The sequence below is a fragment of the Neophocaena asiaeorientalis genome, unplaced genomic scaffold (assembly GCF_003031525.2).
Source record: "Neophocaena asiaeorientalis asiaeorientalis breed wild unplaced genomic scaffold, Neophocaena_asiaeorientalis_V1.1 scaffold100, whole genome shotgun sequence".
In the NCBI taxonomy this organism is placed as follows: Eukaryota; Metazoa; Chordata; class Mammalia; order Artiodactyla; family Phocoenidae; genus Neophocaena; species Neophocaena asiaeorientalis.
Window position 1 is genome coordinate 8430596 of NW_020173955.1, and position 16835 is coordinate 8447430.

At 39.4% G+C, this 16835-nt stretch overlaps 1 protein-coding gene across 9 annotated transcripts in view; it reads left to right on the forward strand.

Annotated features, from left to right (window-relative positions):
- Positions 1–1244: 1244 nt before the first annotated feature.
- The window catches only part of CCDC88A (coiled-coil and HOOK domain protein 88A), a 127071-nt gene continuing 111480 nt past the window's right edge, over positions 1245–16835 (forward strand). For all 9 annotated transcript variants that reach the window (XM_024752978.1, XM_024752980.1, XM_024752979.1 and 6 more), the window contains exons 1-2: positions 1245–1731; positions 1831–1931. In XM_024752978.1, coding sequence (XP_024608746.1) covers positions 1669–1731; positions 1831–1931 — 164 coding nt within the window. In that variant the 5' untranslated portion in view covers positions 1245–1668. The remainder of the gene's footprint in view (positions 1732–1830; positions 1932–16835) is intronic.

Below are 16835 nucleotides of genomic sequence, written 5' to 3' on the forward strand. Positions count from 1 at the left end.
TGGTTCTAGTCGTGCACAGCATTGAGATTTATAACAAATATGTAATCTGTTTATTTGTCACCCAACTTGGATGACTTCCAAATGTTTCCTCTTAGTAGCTCTTGATTTTGTTTGGATTTTTTTCAATCACCAAATAGTCAAACAACAATGTCTGAATCACGTTTGCTCCAGTTAGGGAACACCAACAAGTTGAAAGACAGCTTTGGTTATTTAAAATCCTACTACATTCACTTGCGACTTTGCAGAACATGCATGCTTTCATGGATTGGATTTTTTTAAGAAGAAGACAAAAAGGAAAACAAACAAACAGACGAGTTTGCGGCCCAAGTCCCTCCTTTGCTATTTACTGCAGTGAGTTTTCCTACTCCGTTTTGCTGGCGAAAGCACGCTCAACAGATCAAATCAAACTGTCCGAAAAAGGCTGTCTGCATCCCTCATGTTTAAAAGAGAGGGATTTCGTTCCCTTTCCTTCACACATCAAAGAAGGCACTCGGGGAGGAAGTAAACCATAATTAGGCATGAGCAAGGGAGCAACAGACCCCTTCCTCTCCTTTCCCTATCCCCGCCCCCCAGGCCCTAGCAATAGTCCGGGGCGCGAGCGAGTCGCGGGCCACCGAAGCAGCCGCAGGGAGCGCGCGTCCACGCCTCGCCCACCGCCAAGATCTGGGCGGCGGCGGGGCCGGCCCGGGGGCGCGCGCGCTGGGGAGCGCGCTCATGCAGCGGTTTTCTTCTCCCACAATCCAGAGGCTGCGGCGCGGGAGGGGCGGGGAGTCGGCGGAAGGATATGGGCGCGGAGGGAGCAGCGCGCCCCTTTGACGGCGGGCTGGAGGCGCTGGTTGGGCGGCGGGGAGCGGGGTGTGATGCGGCAATGCGGTTCTGAGGCCGTTACTCTGGCTCCTCCAGAGAGGGCGGAGAAGGAGGCTGTAACGCGGCGGTGATTTTGTGCCAGGGCTTCCCTGAGGCGCACTGAAAAGGCTGGCGGGGCTCGGGAAACTGGGGGGTTAGGGACACACATTCAAGCCCCCACCCCCTGGGAGGGGAAGGGGGCAGGCGGCGAGGCTTGGGGTCGACGGAGGGATGGTGTGCGGTCGGTGGGAAGGGGCGAGCCCTGCCTGTTGTTGGTGAGGGGCTGCGGGCAGGGGAGGCTCCGCGGGTCAAAGCGGCTCCATGCCCACTTTGGTGGGTGGAACGTGTGGAGCGGAACGCGGAGGTAAAGCCTGACGGCCGCTCGCAACCCTTAACGTGGTATCTAACGTGGGATTTCATTTAGCCCACGGGGGGATTAATTCATTGGGGGCAGCCTCGCTGGTCTGGCTCCTCCAGGAGCTGGGCAACCTTGACGGGCTTTTTGTCTTGCTGCTCCAACCCCTTCTCCCTTCCTCCTCCTCCTCCAGATGCCTTTTCTCTGCCCCTCCTCGCCCGGTACAGACATTTCCAGGGCAGGCTGCTGCTCGTGGCTGCTGTCGAAGCCACTTCTCGGGATTTCGGCTCGTTTCCCTCTGGGGTGTTTTTTGAGGAGGGAGAGTTTTTCTCCCCTCCACGATGGGATTTTCTTCCCGTGCCAAAATGGACTTTCATTGATTTCTGCTTACTTCTTCAACGTTTAGTGACCAATTCCCTAGGGTTATTTTTGTGGTAGTTCCTTTTTTCAAGTACATTCTCTGTAAAATGGAGAACGAGATTTTTACTCCCCTTCTGGAGCAGTTCATGACCAGCCCCTTGGTCACTTGGGTAAGTGGGGTGTTATTTATTGTATATTTTGCTGCATTATTTGTGGCTGCAGAGATGGAGGTGGGCGTTCGTGTCGTGATGATCATCATTCTGTTCTAGGTTAAAACGTTTGGACCTCTGGCTGCAGGAAATGGGACCAACCTGGATGAATATGTGGCTTTGGTGGATGGGGTGTTCTTGAACCAAGTCATGCTCCAAATGTAAGTGTTCTTTTTTTTTCTTTCTAGGCAACTTTTTTTTTTTTAAACTTGCATACTGTGAACTTAGAGGCTTTATGTTTTAAGATCCTAATTTAGTTTTTTGGCGAGAAAAATTCAGGTGGTTTAAGAATTGGACCTTGAAAGGAGTGATAATCTTACATTTATCAGCCCATTTATCACAAGCCAGTAATTATACGTGTTAAAATTGTGAAACTTTAATTTTTCATTCTGCAAATCATGTATTGTCACTTATTGTCTTCAGTGCTGAAATCCAAACCACATTGTATCCTCTTTGATAATTTTGTAAAATGAAGAGGGGAATTACAATAGTTTCCTAAGGGGGGAAAAAGGCTTTACTGTGAAGTTATGTGCATTTGGTGCAGAAATGTTTCTTATTAACCTTTGTGTCTAAAAATAAATGGCTCAAAATTTGAAACTGATGAAGTAATAACAGATTTCAGAGGAAAGAATTTCAAACAACAGTTCTGATTGGTGAGGACTGTTGCTGTAGAAAGTACTTTAAATGTATATAATAACTAAAGTCTGATTAGGTGATTTATTGTGTGAATTAGTAGATTAATATTTGGGGAATCATTTTAAGGTATTCTTAGAACTAGTTTTGAAATGCAGGTGGTTGAAATCTTGGTGACAACTGGCTAATGATTTAGTAGGCAAATCTTTGTCTTTTATGTTCATGATATTGGGTTTAAATTAAGTAGGAAAGTGATTTTGAGGTGGCAATTGAATATCGAAATCATTGGTAGCTGGATCAGTGAAATCAAAGCTCCATTTTTATCATAGTTATTGTAGTATATGTGCATTCTCAGCACATCAGTGTAGTGAATATTACAGTTGTGCTTAAAATAATGTGTGTTTAGCCTTATTTGTCTTGAATACAAACCGATTACAAGAGTAGTTTGGAACTTTCAATTTTAAGACATTCTTATGTTTTATATGTTTGGGAATTTAGTACATTATTAATAAATGATTGTTACCAGAGAATAAATCTACTGTTAATAGACTAATAACCTAACACGTAAATGATCAATTCTGTATTTTTTTTGGTATTAGTTTTCTTTTTAGATTTTTCTACTTAAAAGAAGGTATAAGTCAAATCCATAAATAACTGTTCCACTGGTAAACTTATCAGTCTGTGTACTCAAAGAGACTCGTAGTTTATATGCTCAAAGAGAGTTTTGTGTATTTTTCATGTATGTGTTGATCCTACAGGGAAGTATTATACTACTACATGTTTTCCAGAAGTGTTTTGTGTAGGCACCCAAAGAAATATATGTTATCTGAATGTGTATGTATATTTTTTTTCTTAAAGAAGGAAAAGGGAATGTAGACATTAATTATTTCCAGGGATAATAAATATATTTTGGGCTGCTCTCCCATGGAACTATCTTTAATCTTTGAAATATCCCACTATTTCCCAAGCAAAATGGTAGAATAATTAAACTGACTTCTATTTTAGGGAACACAAATGACAGGAAGGGTAGCCATTACAGTAGATACTCAGAACTTGTTCCCCTATGTCTCTTTTCTTGTTTGTTTTTAGACAGAAGATTGTGAGTTTGTATGCTGAACCCTAAAAAAACAGGTGTGCTCACAAAAATAGGAAAATACATTAGTTTTCCCCTTTAATGGTTTTTATTTGAATGATTCTTTTTCCAAAAAACACTTAGATTTTTTTGAATCCTAAATTGTTAGCCAAGGTGCTAAAAACAGACCCTTCAGCTTGTTTCCACTTTGGGTACAGCTTTATACTTAAAATATATATGTGTCTATATTTTGAAAGTAATGGTGTCCCAAAATAGTGGTTGCCAGGTTGTTTTTTTGGGAAGAGTATCTCCATTCCAAACCTCAAATCTGCTTCTGTTTTCAATTCCACCTCTCAGTTTCTTTAAAAGTTATTTCAGTGTCCTAATTCTGTTCTGAATGACCTATATAAATTAAAGGAAAAGAAAATTTTAAAAAGGAAGATGTATATTTTAGCTTTCTAAAAACTATCTTTCTAAAATAAGATCAACACAAATTACCTAATTATTTACCAAATAGGGCAACAAAATACATTGTTTTAAAAGCTACATTTTACTAATTTTGAAATCATTAAGATTTCTATTAAGCACTTTGCTCAAATTAATGTTTGATTTAATATACTCTATTAAATTGTCAGTTGAAATGGTACCCAGTAAGTTAACCTAAAAGTTAGCTTCAGTCTGAGTAATTTCTAGATTACATTTGGTTATAGAATTTGTGAGCGAGAACCGTTTGTAAATGCAGAATGTGTATTTTTCTTCATGTTTCTTGTGCTTGGAGTTCATTGAGCTTCTTGGATCTGTGGTTTTGTAGTTTTTATCAAATTTGGAAAAAATTTGGCCATTATTTCTTTAAATATATATCCTTTCTTTGCCTCCTTTCCTCCTTTTGGAAGTCCAGTTATATGTATATCAGGATGCTTGATGTTCACTGATATACCATTCAATTTTTTTTTCAGTCTTTTTTTCTCTGTTTCACTTTGGATAATCTTGCTAAATTCATTAATCTTTTTTTCTGTAATGTTTAATCTGCTGTTAATCCCATCCAGTGTATTTTTCATTTCAGGTACTGTAGTTTCATCTTTAAAAATTCAGTCTTTTTTATATCTTCCCTGTGTATAGATTTCATGCTTTGTCTTTTCTGTAGCTTCTTGAACATGTAGAATACAATAATAAATCGCTTAAAGTTCATGTTTACTAATACTGTCTGTGCCATTTCTTGATTGGTTTTGATTGATATTTTTCCTCATTATGGATTGTGTTTTCTTGCTTTTTCATACCTGGTAATTTTTGATTAGATGCCAGACATTTGAAAATTTACTTTGTTGTTGGGTGCAGGATATTTTTGTTTCCCATTAAAAATATTCTTGAGCTTTGTTCTGGAATGCAGTTAAGTTACTTGGAAACAGTGATCTTTTCAGATCTTGCTTTTAAGTTGTGTTAGGCAGTACCACTTTGCTTTGTTGCACTGTTGAGGCAGAACCCTTCTGAGTACTCTGGCTGGTGGGAACAGGAACTATTCCTGGACCTGTGTAAGCTCTGGGTGGTGCCCCTGTAATCCTTTTTGGTGGTTCTTTCACTGTCCGTGTGTAGTTTCCTCACACGTATATACTTATAAGTATTCAGCTGAAGACTTGAGGGATACCCTGTGTAGATCTCTGGATCTTTCTGAGCAGCTCTGTCTTAGGTACTCTGCTTTGTATATGACAGTCACCTTGCTGTCTCCATACTACGTTCTGTCTCCTCAACTCAGGGAGACCACTGTGTGTGCTCAGCATAGGTTCCCCATTCCTGTTCTGTGGCCTAGAAACTCTTTCAAGGCAATAAACTGGGGCAATTGTAGGACTTATCTTGTATGTTTACTCCTTATCAGGGATCTACTGTCCTTTGTTGCCTGATGACCACTGTTTTGAAAAACGCTTCATATGTTTTGTCTTTTTTTTCCCAGTCGTTTCAGGCAGGAGGGTAAATTTGGTTCCTTTTATTTCATGTTGGCTAGAAGTGGAAATCTGTTTATATACTTATAATTACATTTTTGCCCTGCCAGTCTTGTGTTCCTGCTTTCAGATATAGATATAGATTTAGAATTTTGTTTAGGAGCCTTATGGTAGAATTTTTTTTTCATCTAAAGAGTTTTTTAAGAGTAAGAATATTGGTTAGTTCAGTGACTCTGGATTTGGTATTTTTGACCTAGAATTTGAAAGTAAAGAGCTGACTTCTTCGTGCCAGTTTATGACTCTGCCTTATAATTTCAGAGTCTGTTCACTGATTTGGGATTCAGTGTATTCAGAGATGAATCCTGGATTTCATTGAGTAGCTCCTGAATCAAAGAATCTCTGTAAGAGCTTGTGACATGGCATCAGTTCTCTTTAACTAATGGGAAGAGGAAGCTATTTAGAGATGGGCCAGCTCTTCTGCATGCTGCAGGGCATTTTCCTACTTCAACCAAACGAAATCTTTTTTCCGCAGTGCTAGTTATCAGACATAGGGCTTGGTGACAGTGAAGTGGAAATAATCATTTTCATGTTTGAGATGTCATGCAGTTTTGCAACCAATGTAGAATATTACTTGCTATGAATTTTTAAGGAATTTGTGACATTGTAGTTGATTTCATAATCCTAGTCATATTACCTAAGCAGTTGAAAATATGGATATGTTATAGTTTTAAGTATGGAAAAATTGTTAATAGTATCAGAACAATATTTGGAATTACTTTCTATGATTCAACCCCATTAGATAGCTACAGAAATCTCTACTTGAATAATGTAGTAATTGTGATATACTTGTTATGGCATTTCTTCTTTTAGATTCTTGAATTTGAAGGTACTTTAGAAATCATCTATGAAAATCATTCTTATATGACACATGGTCATCCAACTTCTGCTTAAGTGTTTCCTGAGAAACAGCTTCATAAAGTGTACCCAAAGGAGCCATTTAATAGAGGAAGTTGACTGAGAAATCTTCCTTCATTCTATCAGTACTTAAGATTCAAAAATAGATTGTGCTAACTTTATGACTATAATAACCCCAAAGTGACTTATAAAATATATAAGTTGTCTTACCAGGTATGACATTAACTCTGAATTTTGGTATGGTCTCTCTCATACAATTTTTTCTTTCTTTTTTTTTTTTTTTGCGGTACACGGGCCTCTCACCGTCGTGGCCTCTTCCGTTGCGGAGCACAGGCTCTGGACACGCAGGCTCAGCGGCCATGGCTCATGGGCCCAGCCACTCCGTGGCATGTGGGATCCTCCCAGACCGGGGCAGGAACCCGTGTCCCCTGCATCGGCAGGCGGACTCTCAACCACTGCGCCACCAGGGAAGCCCTCTCATACAATTTTTGTTTAGTTTTGTTTCGCTTTTTTTTTTTTTGCCAAGCCACGCGGCATGTGGGATCTTAGATCCCCAGCCAGGGATTGAATCTGCGCCCCCTGCATTGCAAGCCCAGAGTCTTAATTACTGGACTGCCAGGCAAGTCCCTGTTTTGTTTCTTTAATGACACACTCATGATGTAATAGAGTTGCTGTCTTACTACCGGGTTTTGTGATTTACCTCCCAAACATTTCTCAGATGTGTCCCTGACTTTGGGATTAATGCAGTAGCCCCTGACTGATTTTCTTACCTTTGGCTTGCCCCCCTTCAGGTTGTCTCCTCATCTGTGATCACATGAAATTTTCTAAAACATAGATTTTATCATGTCACCCCTACCTTTAAGATGGCTCAGTAGCTTTCTTCTGCCCTCAGAGTAAACTCATTACTTGAGTGTCTAGACTCCTTTGAGGTCTGGCTGCTCCCTAATTCTCTATTTTCATCTTTGCATGGTACCAATCCTCAGTGCATAGCCTAATATTGAGCAAACTTAGAGTTCCCAAAGACAAGCTGTGTTCTCATATGTCTCAGTGCCTTTCTAGACACTCTTCCCTTTCTTAGAACACTCTTTCACCTTCTTACTATTGCTTTCTTTAGCTTTGCTGCCGTTCCCTGGCTCATCCTAGGCATAGTACTCCTCCTTTTGCTTCTATAGGACCCTATATATACCTTGGTAATAGCAGTTCTTGGTTAGCTAGACTCTACTGACTAACCTGTGAATTTCTTGAAGCCAAAGACTTTATGTTTTATCTCTCTGTTCCAAACACAGTGCTTGACACACAGTAGGTTCTTGATACACTTATCTTGAATGAATGAATAATAGAGAGGCTGTGTGGTAAAGTGGAATGAATTTGGGCTTTGAATTAGTTGGAGTTGGTTTCATTCTCTCTCTCTCTCTCTCTCTCTCTCACACACACACACACACGCACACGCACACGCACACGCACACACACATTACCTGTGTGACCTTAAACAATTGACTTGTCATCTCTAAATCTCAGTTCCTACCTCTCTAAGATGGGAGATAATGTTTCCTTCCTGGAGTAGACATAATCTCTACTAAGGCAGGGAAAGTATCTGTTTTCTGTTTTGTTGACCACTGTATCCCCAGTGCTGGTTTCTGTCATTATTATTATCCTGTGCTATACCATACCTACCTATTGATATTTATGTTTCCTCAAACAAGTCATGATCTTTCACAGCTTGGTTTTGTATGATCTCTATTGGTATCATCTCACTTCTCAATTTTCTCATTTATAAACAGGATAAAAAGAGAATCACAGTGTTATTATAAGAATAAATAGAATGATTTGTGCACAATGCTTAGCATATAGCAAGTGCTCAATAAATGTTAGCTGTTGATATCTTTTATTTCTATTAAAATAATTATTTTCCCCTAGACTGCCCTTTCCCCTTTTTTTGCCTAGCAAATTCTTCCTCATCCTTTAATACCCTGTGAAGTCCCTTGGCAGAGTTAATTGCTCTCTCCCCTGTGATCCCTTATCTACCTTTACTAAATTGTTAAAGTGGTATTATTACTAGAGAGATAGCATTTGGAGGCTAGAGATTTTATGTTATGGATCACCAGCACTTAGAATAGTGTCTGGCATGTATCACCGTACCTAGCATAGATTTGGTACGTCATAAGTTTTCAGTAAATGTCAAAGGAATGAATGAAGATGTTTTATAATTTTATTAATTTTCAAAATTCTGAGGATACTCTCTAGTTTTAGTATTGTAGAATTTAGTTTGTTTTCCATTTTAGTTTGTCTTCTATTTCTCCTTCTTTCTTTTGTTTTCCCTCTGTCCCCTTATTTAATTACCTTCATTGGATCTTTTCCCCACCTATGTTATGTCTTGCTGAGGTGAGGTGGTAAGAACAATGTCATAGTCCGTGGTTTTGTATGGTATTAGAATATACAGAGCCTTCAGTTTGGTTTCCTGTAACTTTCTTGATGATGTTCAACATATTGAGATTTTTGTCCACAGCCTTACAGTTAAAATTCAAATAAAGAATTTGTGGAATTTAGAATTCATGAAGTCACAGCTTTGTATCAAAAGAAGTGGATCCCAACCTCCTGTCCCCTTCCCTGGCTCTGTCTGGCACCACAAAGAGGTCCTCTGTGCATGCCTGTGAACATCTTGCATGCATGCCTGAGGTCCAGGCTCTTGTACTCCCTACTCCAAACAGCTGCTTCTTGGCCCAAGGATGTACACATCTGTAGCATAGTCCATCCCAAGGACAGATCTGGGAAAGAGGCCTGCGCAGGTCCTGAAATTGGGTTAGAGGTATTTAAACAAGAAATTCCATAGTTCCAGTAAATGGAGTGTCATCAAGAAGGGGGAGTGTATGGGTATGTCCTCTTGTTTCCATGGACTTCTTGCCCAGTAGTGAGGGGCATATCCTGAGGAAGGCCAGAGTGGGGCTCAGGGCAGAGATCTCTTGCCAGGACCTATAGATACAGTACTTAGTGAGACGGATGGCTCATTCAAAGATCAGTTCATTCATTTAATAGTTTCTAAGTGCTTACTACACAACAAAGTCTATATGACAAACTGTCTGCTAGGTGCTGGGGATGTGATGCTGAGTAAGACATGGTCTTTGCCCACTGGTAAGGGAGACAAGCTTGTAAACAAATTGTAGTGTGACATATGTGCTATGTAGTGGAATTATGTTCTTGGTACAGTGTTGGCACAAAGAGAGAGGTGATTATTTACATGGTGGAAAGGCTTCTTGGAGGAGAAAACATTTGAATTGGGACATGAAAGTTGAGTAGGAGCAATCGGGTGAATAGGAGTCACAAATAGTGGGAGTAGGAGGAAGGACATTTTAAGTAAAGAAAATAGCATGCAAAGAAGCATGAAAATGTGAATAAAAATGGAGGGATCAGGGAACTGTAGGATATTTTATATGGCCAAAGCAGAGATTGTATGCTTTTTGCACATGGGAAATGAATTTGAAGAGGTGGAGAGCGGGAAGCTGTCCTTAAGATACCATGTTGGAAGATTGAGTTTTTCCCTGTGGAGATGTATATTCATTCAGGTCCTCTCCAGGGAAACAGAACCAACAAGATGTGTGTGTGTGTGTAGAGAGGGAGAGACAGAGAGAGTTAGATTTATTTTAAAGAATTGGCTCATGAGATTGTGGAGGCTTAGTCCAAAATCTAATGGAGTGGGCCTGCGTGAACTCGGAAGAAATGCACTGAGTTCAAAGGCAATTTTCTAGCAGAAGGTCAGTCTTTGTTTCATTAAGGCCTTCAAATGGTTGGATAAGGCCCATCCACATTATGGAGGGTAATCCACTTTACTTAAAATTCGTTGATTTAAATGTTAATCTTGTCCAGAAAACACCTTCACAGAACATCCAGAATATCATTTGACCAAATATCTGGGCACTGTGGTCCAGCCAAGTTAACATATAAAATTAACCGTCTTAACTAGTGTTTCTTTAATTGGATCCACAGGTGTTCTTGGGAGTCTTTAAGAATTTTTATTTTAAAAATTTTTTATTTTTGGCTGTGTTGGGTCTTTGTTGCTGCACACAGGCTTTCTCTAGTTGTGGCGAGCGGGGGCTACTCTTTGTTGTGGTGCACGGGCTTCTCTTTGCAGTGGCTCCTCTTGTTACAGAGCACGGGCTCTAGGCGCACGGGCTTCAATAGTTGTGGCTGGCGGGCTCTAGAGCGCAGCCTCAGTAGTTGTGGCGCACAGGCTTAGTTACTCCACAGCATGTGGGATCTTCCCGGACCAGGGATCGAATCCATGTCCCTTGCATTGGCAGGAGGATTCTTAACCACTGCGCCACCAGGGAAGTCCCTCCCACCAGGGAAGTCCCCAGGAATTTTAATGTTTGTGTTTTCATGTCAGTAATTTAAATTCTTCTTCAAGGGGTAATAATAATAAATTTCTTTTGCAGTGATAATTCACAATTGAAAGATTTTTTTTTCATAGACTAAGATTAGTTTCTTAAGCCATTTTTTCAAACAGGGGTCTTTGACTCTTAGGATGTCTATGGACAGATCCTCAGAGATTCTTGATAATTCGTTTCTTTAAAAGGTGTCACTCACTACTTTACTCCAGCTTGAAAAACAGTAATATAAGCTACAGAACATTGGAGGAATTGAAACAGATAGCATTTGCATTTTAGAAGGACTGATGTTGGTGCTGATGAGGTCCAGAACAGAGATAGAGACCGTACTGATGTAGAAAGGATATGGAAGAGAGATAATGCTGACGTGGTGGGACTTGGTTACAAGTTTGGTATAGAGCACAAGAGAGGGGTGTGTCTAAGATGCTTATCAAGTTTTTTACTTGGGTGAAGAATGGATGGTAGTGCCTTTTTAAGTAAGGCATTATGAAAAGTTGAGGGGAGGGGAAATGTAGAAAATAATTTTGAGTTTATTTTGGAATGTCTGGTGAGCAGTGAGAAATATCTTTTGGGCAGGTGGATATACATAGGTCTGGTGCTTAGAGGAGAAAGGTTTAGAGATATGGGAATTAGCTTTTAAGTTTGTAATAGAAACTAATGACATAGGTGTCAAAAAAAAGTACACAAGAGGGCCAATGACATATCCTAGGAAACTGCAACATTAAAAGGCTGGAGGTTTGAGGAAAGTGGACAGTTTCACAAGGCTGCTGGGAGGAAATCACAAAGGGAGTCAGTTAAAAGATGAGCACAAGGGCTTCCCTGGTGGCGCAGTGGTTGAGAGTCCGCTTGCCGATGCAGGGGACACGGGTTCGTGCCCCGGTCTGGGAAGATCCCACATGCCGCAGAGCAGCTGGGCCCGTGAGCCATGGCTGCTGAGCCTGCGCATCCGGAGCCTGTGCCCCGCAACGGGAGAGGCCGCAACAGTACAAGTATTATCATGAGGGTTGATGGCTTATTTGAGGTTTGGAAACCACACATTCAGTCAGCATGGTTGAATAACTTACCAGGGATGCTTAGCACTCAGAAACTGACAAAAAGATCTGTGGCATTTATTCAAAATTGGGGATTGATATGTATTATAAATGTGGTATGGGAACATTTTCAGGTGGGATAGTTGAAACGAATAGAGTGTGAGCATTAAAGTGAGGAGGAAAGCGAGTGTCATCAGGGGAGGCTGATAGAGTAGAGTTTGCAATAATGAAGGAAGAGTAGGTTTAGAAGGAGTGAAGAAGTGAGACAGAGTGGTATGGGATGTTGAGGTCAGAGGGCACTTTCAGAATTTGAGATTTTGGAGGTTGCAATTCTGAATGGTGATTTAGGGCCACAGTTAGACCATGGTAATGGGTGGATAAAATGGAATAGAGTGAAGATAACTAAGGTTGAGAAGGAACTTATTTCCTTATTCTATGAAGCTATGATCTCTCTTTTTTTAAAGGTTTAATTTTATTTACTTTTTTATTTTTGGCTGTGTTGGGTCTTTATTGCTGCACGCGGACTTTCTCTAGTTGTGGTGAGTGGGGGGCTACTCTTCATTGCAGTGTGTGGGCTTCTCCTTGTGGTGGCTTCTCTTGTTGTGGAGCATGGGCTCTAGGTGTCCGGGCTTCAGTAGTTGTGGCATGCAGGCTCAGTAGTTGTGGCTTGCGGTCTCTAGACCATAGGCTCAGTAGTTTTGGTGCATGGGCTTAGTTGCTCCACGGCATGTGGGATCTTTCCGGACCAGGGATTGAACCCGTGTCCCCTGCATTGGCAGGCGGATTCTTATCCACTGCACCACCAGAGAAGTCCCAAGCTATGATCTCTTGATTACCACTAGAGGTAGACATAAGTACTTTGAATTAAAATAGACAGCTAAACAATAAATAGCTCATTTTAACAATGTTATAATTAAAGAAAAAAATAATGGTAGGGAAAGAAGACCAGTAATTGGAACTTTTATTAGTATAATCTGTGTATTAAAAATGAAACATTGTGAAATATCTCAATAGTTTTTCAGGAAATTTTTTAAAATGATGTATTCTTAATGTAACATACTTTCCTAGTGACAGCTAGAAAAAAATTTTTGAACTTCACATTACCATTGACAACATGACTGTTTCCTTTCCCTTGGGTGATAAAGGACCAAGGATGATGGTTTAGTTTTAGGTGTTGAGTCTTAGTCCTTGATTAAGACCTGGATTATTACAAAGTTGTGGAGGATGAGAAGTGGAGAAAGACCAGTGGACGTAATACTCCAGTCCATTTTTGCCGAGACTGGTTAAGAAAGGGTAAACCACAATAAAATCCTAGTTAATTTGAATGTTCAGTGAAAATGGAGTGTGGTTTACTCATAATTGAAGGCTAATTTAATTTTCTCCAACTGTTTGTTTAAAATCTTTGTAAATGAATTAAGCTATTGATATATTTCTACCTCTGTGAATAGAATATACATGTTATGATTCATAATCTTCAGTATCTCATTTTGTTGTTTTAAACTTAAGTATTTGTGTTAGGTATTGAATGTATGTAACTGACCAAGATGAATCTATAGTGAATGGTGAATGATCCCAAGCATGTATTTGAAAATAAATCTCTGGTTATTAGCTTTTTTCTTTCTTTCTTTAATTTGTGTGAGTTTTTACATGTTTCTTTTCAGTGAGTGTGTATGTGTGTGTGTGTATTAGCAGGTGTAGATTAGGGAACCCTACTGTTTATAAGTTAGTTAGAAGTTTGGTTTAGCTTCGAGGGTTATGGATAATCAGGGAAGCCTAAATAGGGAGGAAGCTAGATTTGATTCAAACCTTGTAGAATGATTGGACTTGGTTGCCATAGATGAGAGGAGGGTGTTTTAAGCTAGGGAAGCAGCTTGAGGAAAAAGCATATTAGGTATATTTATTATTTGGGAGATGGTGAGGGAACTAGCCTTAGTAGAGGATCCACGTTGGAGAACCAGAGTAGGCTAGCTTATGGGAAACCTGAAAATTAACTACAGGTAGTATAAATTAGGCTGCATATGGCAGGCATTGGAGAGCCATTTAAAATTCCTTATTAGAGGATTAAAAGTATTCTTTTAGGAAAGTAACTTTGGCATTAGTTTGCAGAATAGGTTGAGTATGGAGTATGAGTATTGTTTATTCAATTTATTGAGAATAGACTATTGGGTTGGCCAAAAAGTTCGTTTGGGCTTTCATAAAATGTTATGGAAAAACCCGAACAAACTTTTTGGCCAACCCAATATTTACAGCATTGTAAGTACTGAGAATTATACCAGTGAATCAATGGAATCATTCTATCAGTGCTTGATGAACAGGTGGTAAGGAAGATAGATGGTTAGTAATGGATGTCATTTATGCTTTTGGTGTTGAGGTCCTAGATCAGGGCGAGCTGTATGATTAGAGGAGCAAATTCAAGAACTACTGCAAAAGAATTGATGGAATTCTAGGTATAGTGTGTGAAAAGGAAGAATGAAAGACGATGCCAAGGTTAAAGCTGAATAGACAGACTATACTTAAAATTATATACTTATAGGAAAAGTGATGTGAAGTTTGGATACTATTTTGCATGAAGAAATAAGGATATTTAATTTCTTTTTTTTTCATAACTTGCAACTAAAACATTTAAATGTATAAGATAGTCATGTGTTTTGACAGTGATGCCTAATTTTGTATGAGAAACATTTCAATTGCTGTGTGTTTGTGCTCTTGTTTAAATTCTCATTACTATTAGTTAATGCATATTTCATCTATGAATTTATTTAGTAAAATAGTTTTAGGATGTGTTATTACAGTTCTTTTGGGCTTTTGGAATGCTTTAAAGTCTACATTTATGGGATATAGCTTTTGTACGAGATTTAACAATTCTCTGAAAATTAAGTTGCTTTTTCTTTTTGGCTGTGCTACACGGCTTGCAGGATCTTAGTTCCTCCCCCAGGGATTGAACCTAGGACCTTGGCAGTGAAAGCGCTGAGTCCTAACCACTGGACTGCCAGGGAGCTCCCATATTGCATTTTAACTGTTTAGAATTTAGCGCTCATTATGGCATATTTCTGTTAATTGTGAGGATTTAAAGTTTTGTCTGTGCTAATAGAGGTTAAAACAGTGTTTCAGAGTTTATGTAGTGCTGTCTTCAAATTTTTCTGTTATCTGAGAATATTCATATAATTACTCTGTTTTGCACGTTATTCTGAAGACATAGGCTGTTGCAGTTATTTACTCTGGTCTTCTTTGCGTAGTTCTCCAGAGTTTTTTTTGTTTGTTTGTTTTTAATTCTATTTAAAAAATTAAATTCTTAAATTTATAGAGAAAGTAAGCTCATTATTTATTGAGTATTGCACATTTTTTCTTTTGAACATCCCATTATTCATGAACTTTGCTGTTCCCAGTCACTTTTAACCTATTCTAAAATCTTAGGTCATCTGTTCCTCTATTAAAAACTAATGACCCATTTTATTATATTGGATGTCCCCAAAACAGTTTATTCCTCCTGGGCCATTTGTAGACCATCTTGCCTATTAATCATTCCTTACCTCCCTATTTGTGTGTGTTTCTTCTAACCTGGTTTTCAGTTGATCACATCTTTTTCAATACTACACTTGTTTTACATGTGGCTATTTTTTCTCTTCTGTTTTACTTCTTTTTACTGTATTTTTTCTTTCATTTCTGTCTGTCCTTACCAGTGCCTTTTAAATAGGCATCTATTATTTTGCTTTTAATTGGTGGGCTTATAATGAAGTTAGCTTGTGATCCTTTTGGATCACTTTTATGGTGTCCTGAAAAGGGCATATTAAACCAATATTGTTGAATAGAATTCTGCTCTTTATAGAATTCATATTCTTAGAGTTACCCTTAGAGTAATGGGGGTTATTTTTTTTAATATTAGAAGAACTGATGATGAAAAAGTATTTTCTTATCAAATTTTAAAACTTTTTACTTCAGGTAAGATTCTATGATTATGTATTTTAGTTCATTAATTAGAAGAGATTGTACGTTGGAAAATACTTTTTAAACTTTTTCCTCATTTTAGAGGGCTTTATTGCTTCTCAAAAATGACAGTGATACCTGTCACTGATAATTAATCAAGTGAACTATTTAAATTACCCTGGAAGGGTTAAGGTTAAGTATCTTTAGTGAATCAATGGTGTGGGAGTGAAAGCCATACTGGTTAATAAGTCTGTCACTGATCAAGGAAAATACCTAACTACATATCAGCTGAGTTTGAGATTTCTTGAGTCTCTAGGACTGACTGGATCTGGAGCATATACTGCCCTAGGATACTGATTTAAACAAACTTCTGTGACCCTTTCTTTTTTTTTGCGGTACGCGGGCCTCTCACTGTTGTGGCCTCTCCCATTGTGGAGCACAGGCTCCGGACGCGCAGGCCCAGTGGCCATGGCTCGCGGGTTCAGCCCCTCCGCGGCATGTGGGATCTTCCCGGACTGGGGCACGAACCTGTGTCCCCTGCATCGGCAGGCGGACTCTCAACCACTGCGCCACCACGGAAGGCCTCTGTGACCCTTTCTTAAGGCTTAAGGACAGTGGGTGAAGGTTCCGTCACCAATCAGTGATGCTCATTGGTGCTATATAAACAATTTTTGTTTCAGTGACTGGCCATGTAGTTGACCACTGAATAAATGAAGATTCTGTTATTTTATGAAGGCACTGATAAGCATAATACTAAGTCCTCTGGTTTCTGTAATCAAGAACAGGAGTTGATTTGCCTAATACAGTGGTTCTCAAAGTGGGATCAGCAGACACCTGGGGGTCTATCTGGATCTCTGTCAAGTCAAAATTATTTTTATAATAATATTAAGGTGTCATTTGCCTTTCTTGCCTGTGTTGCAAAAGCAATGATGGTATGAAAGCAAAGGTGGGTAAAACTGCTGACATCTTAGCATGAATCAAGGAGTAGTACGAAGTTGTGCTGGTAGTCGTTGTATTCTTCACAGTTGTGGTTAAAAAGAAATCCAGCTTCACTTTAAAGCGCCCTTGATGAAGCAGTAAAAGTTATTTTATTGAATCTTGACCCTTGAGTACAGGTCTTTTTTTTTTTTAAGGCGGCTCCACGTGGCATGCAGGATCCTAGTTCCCCAACCAG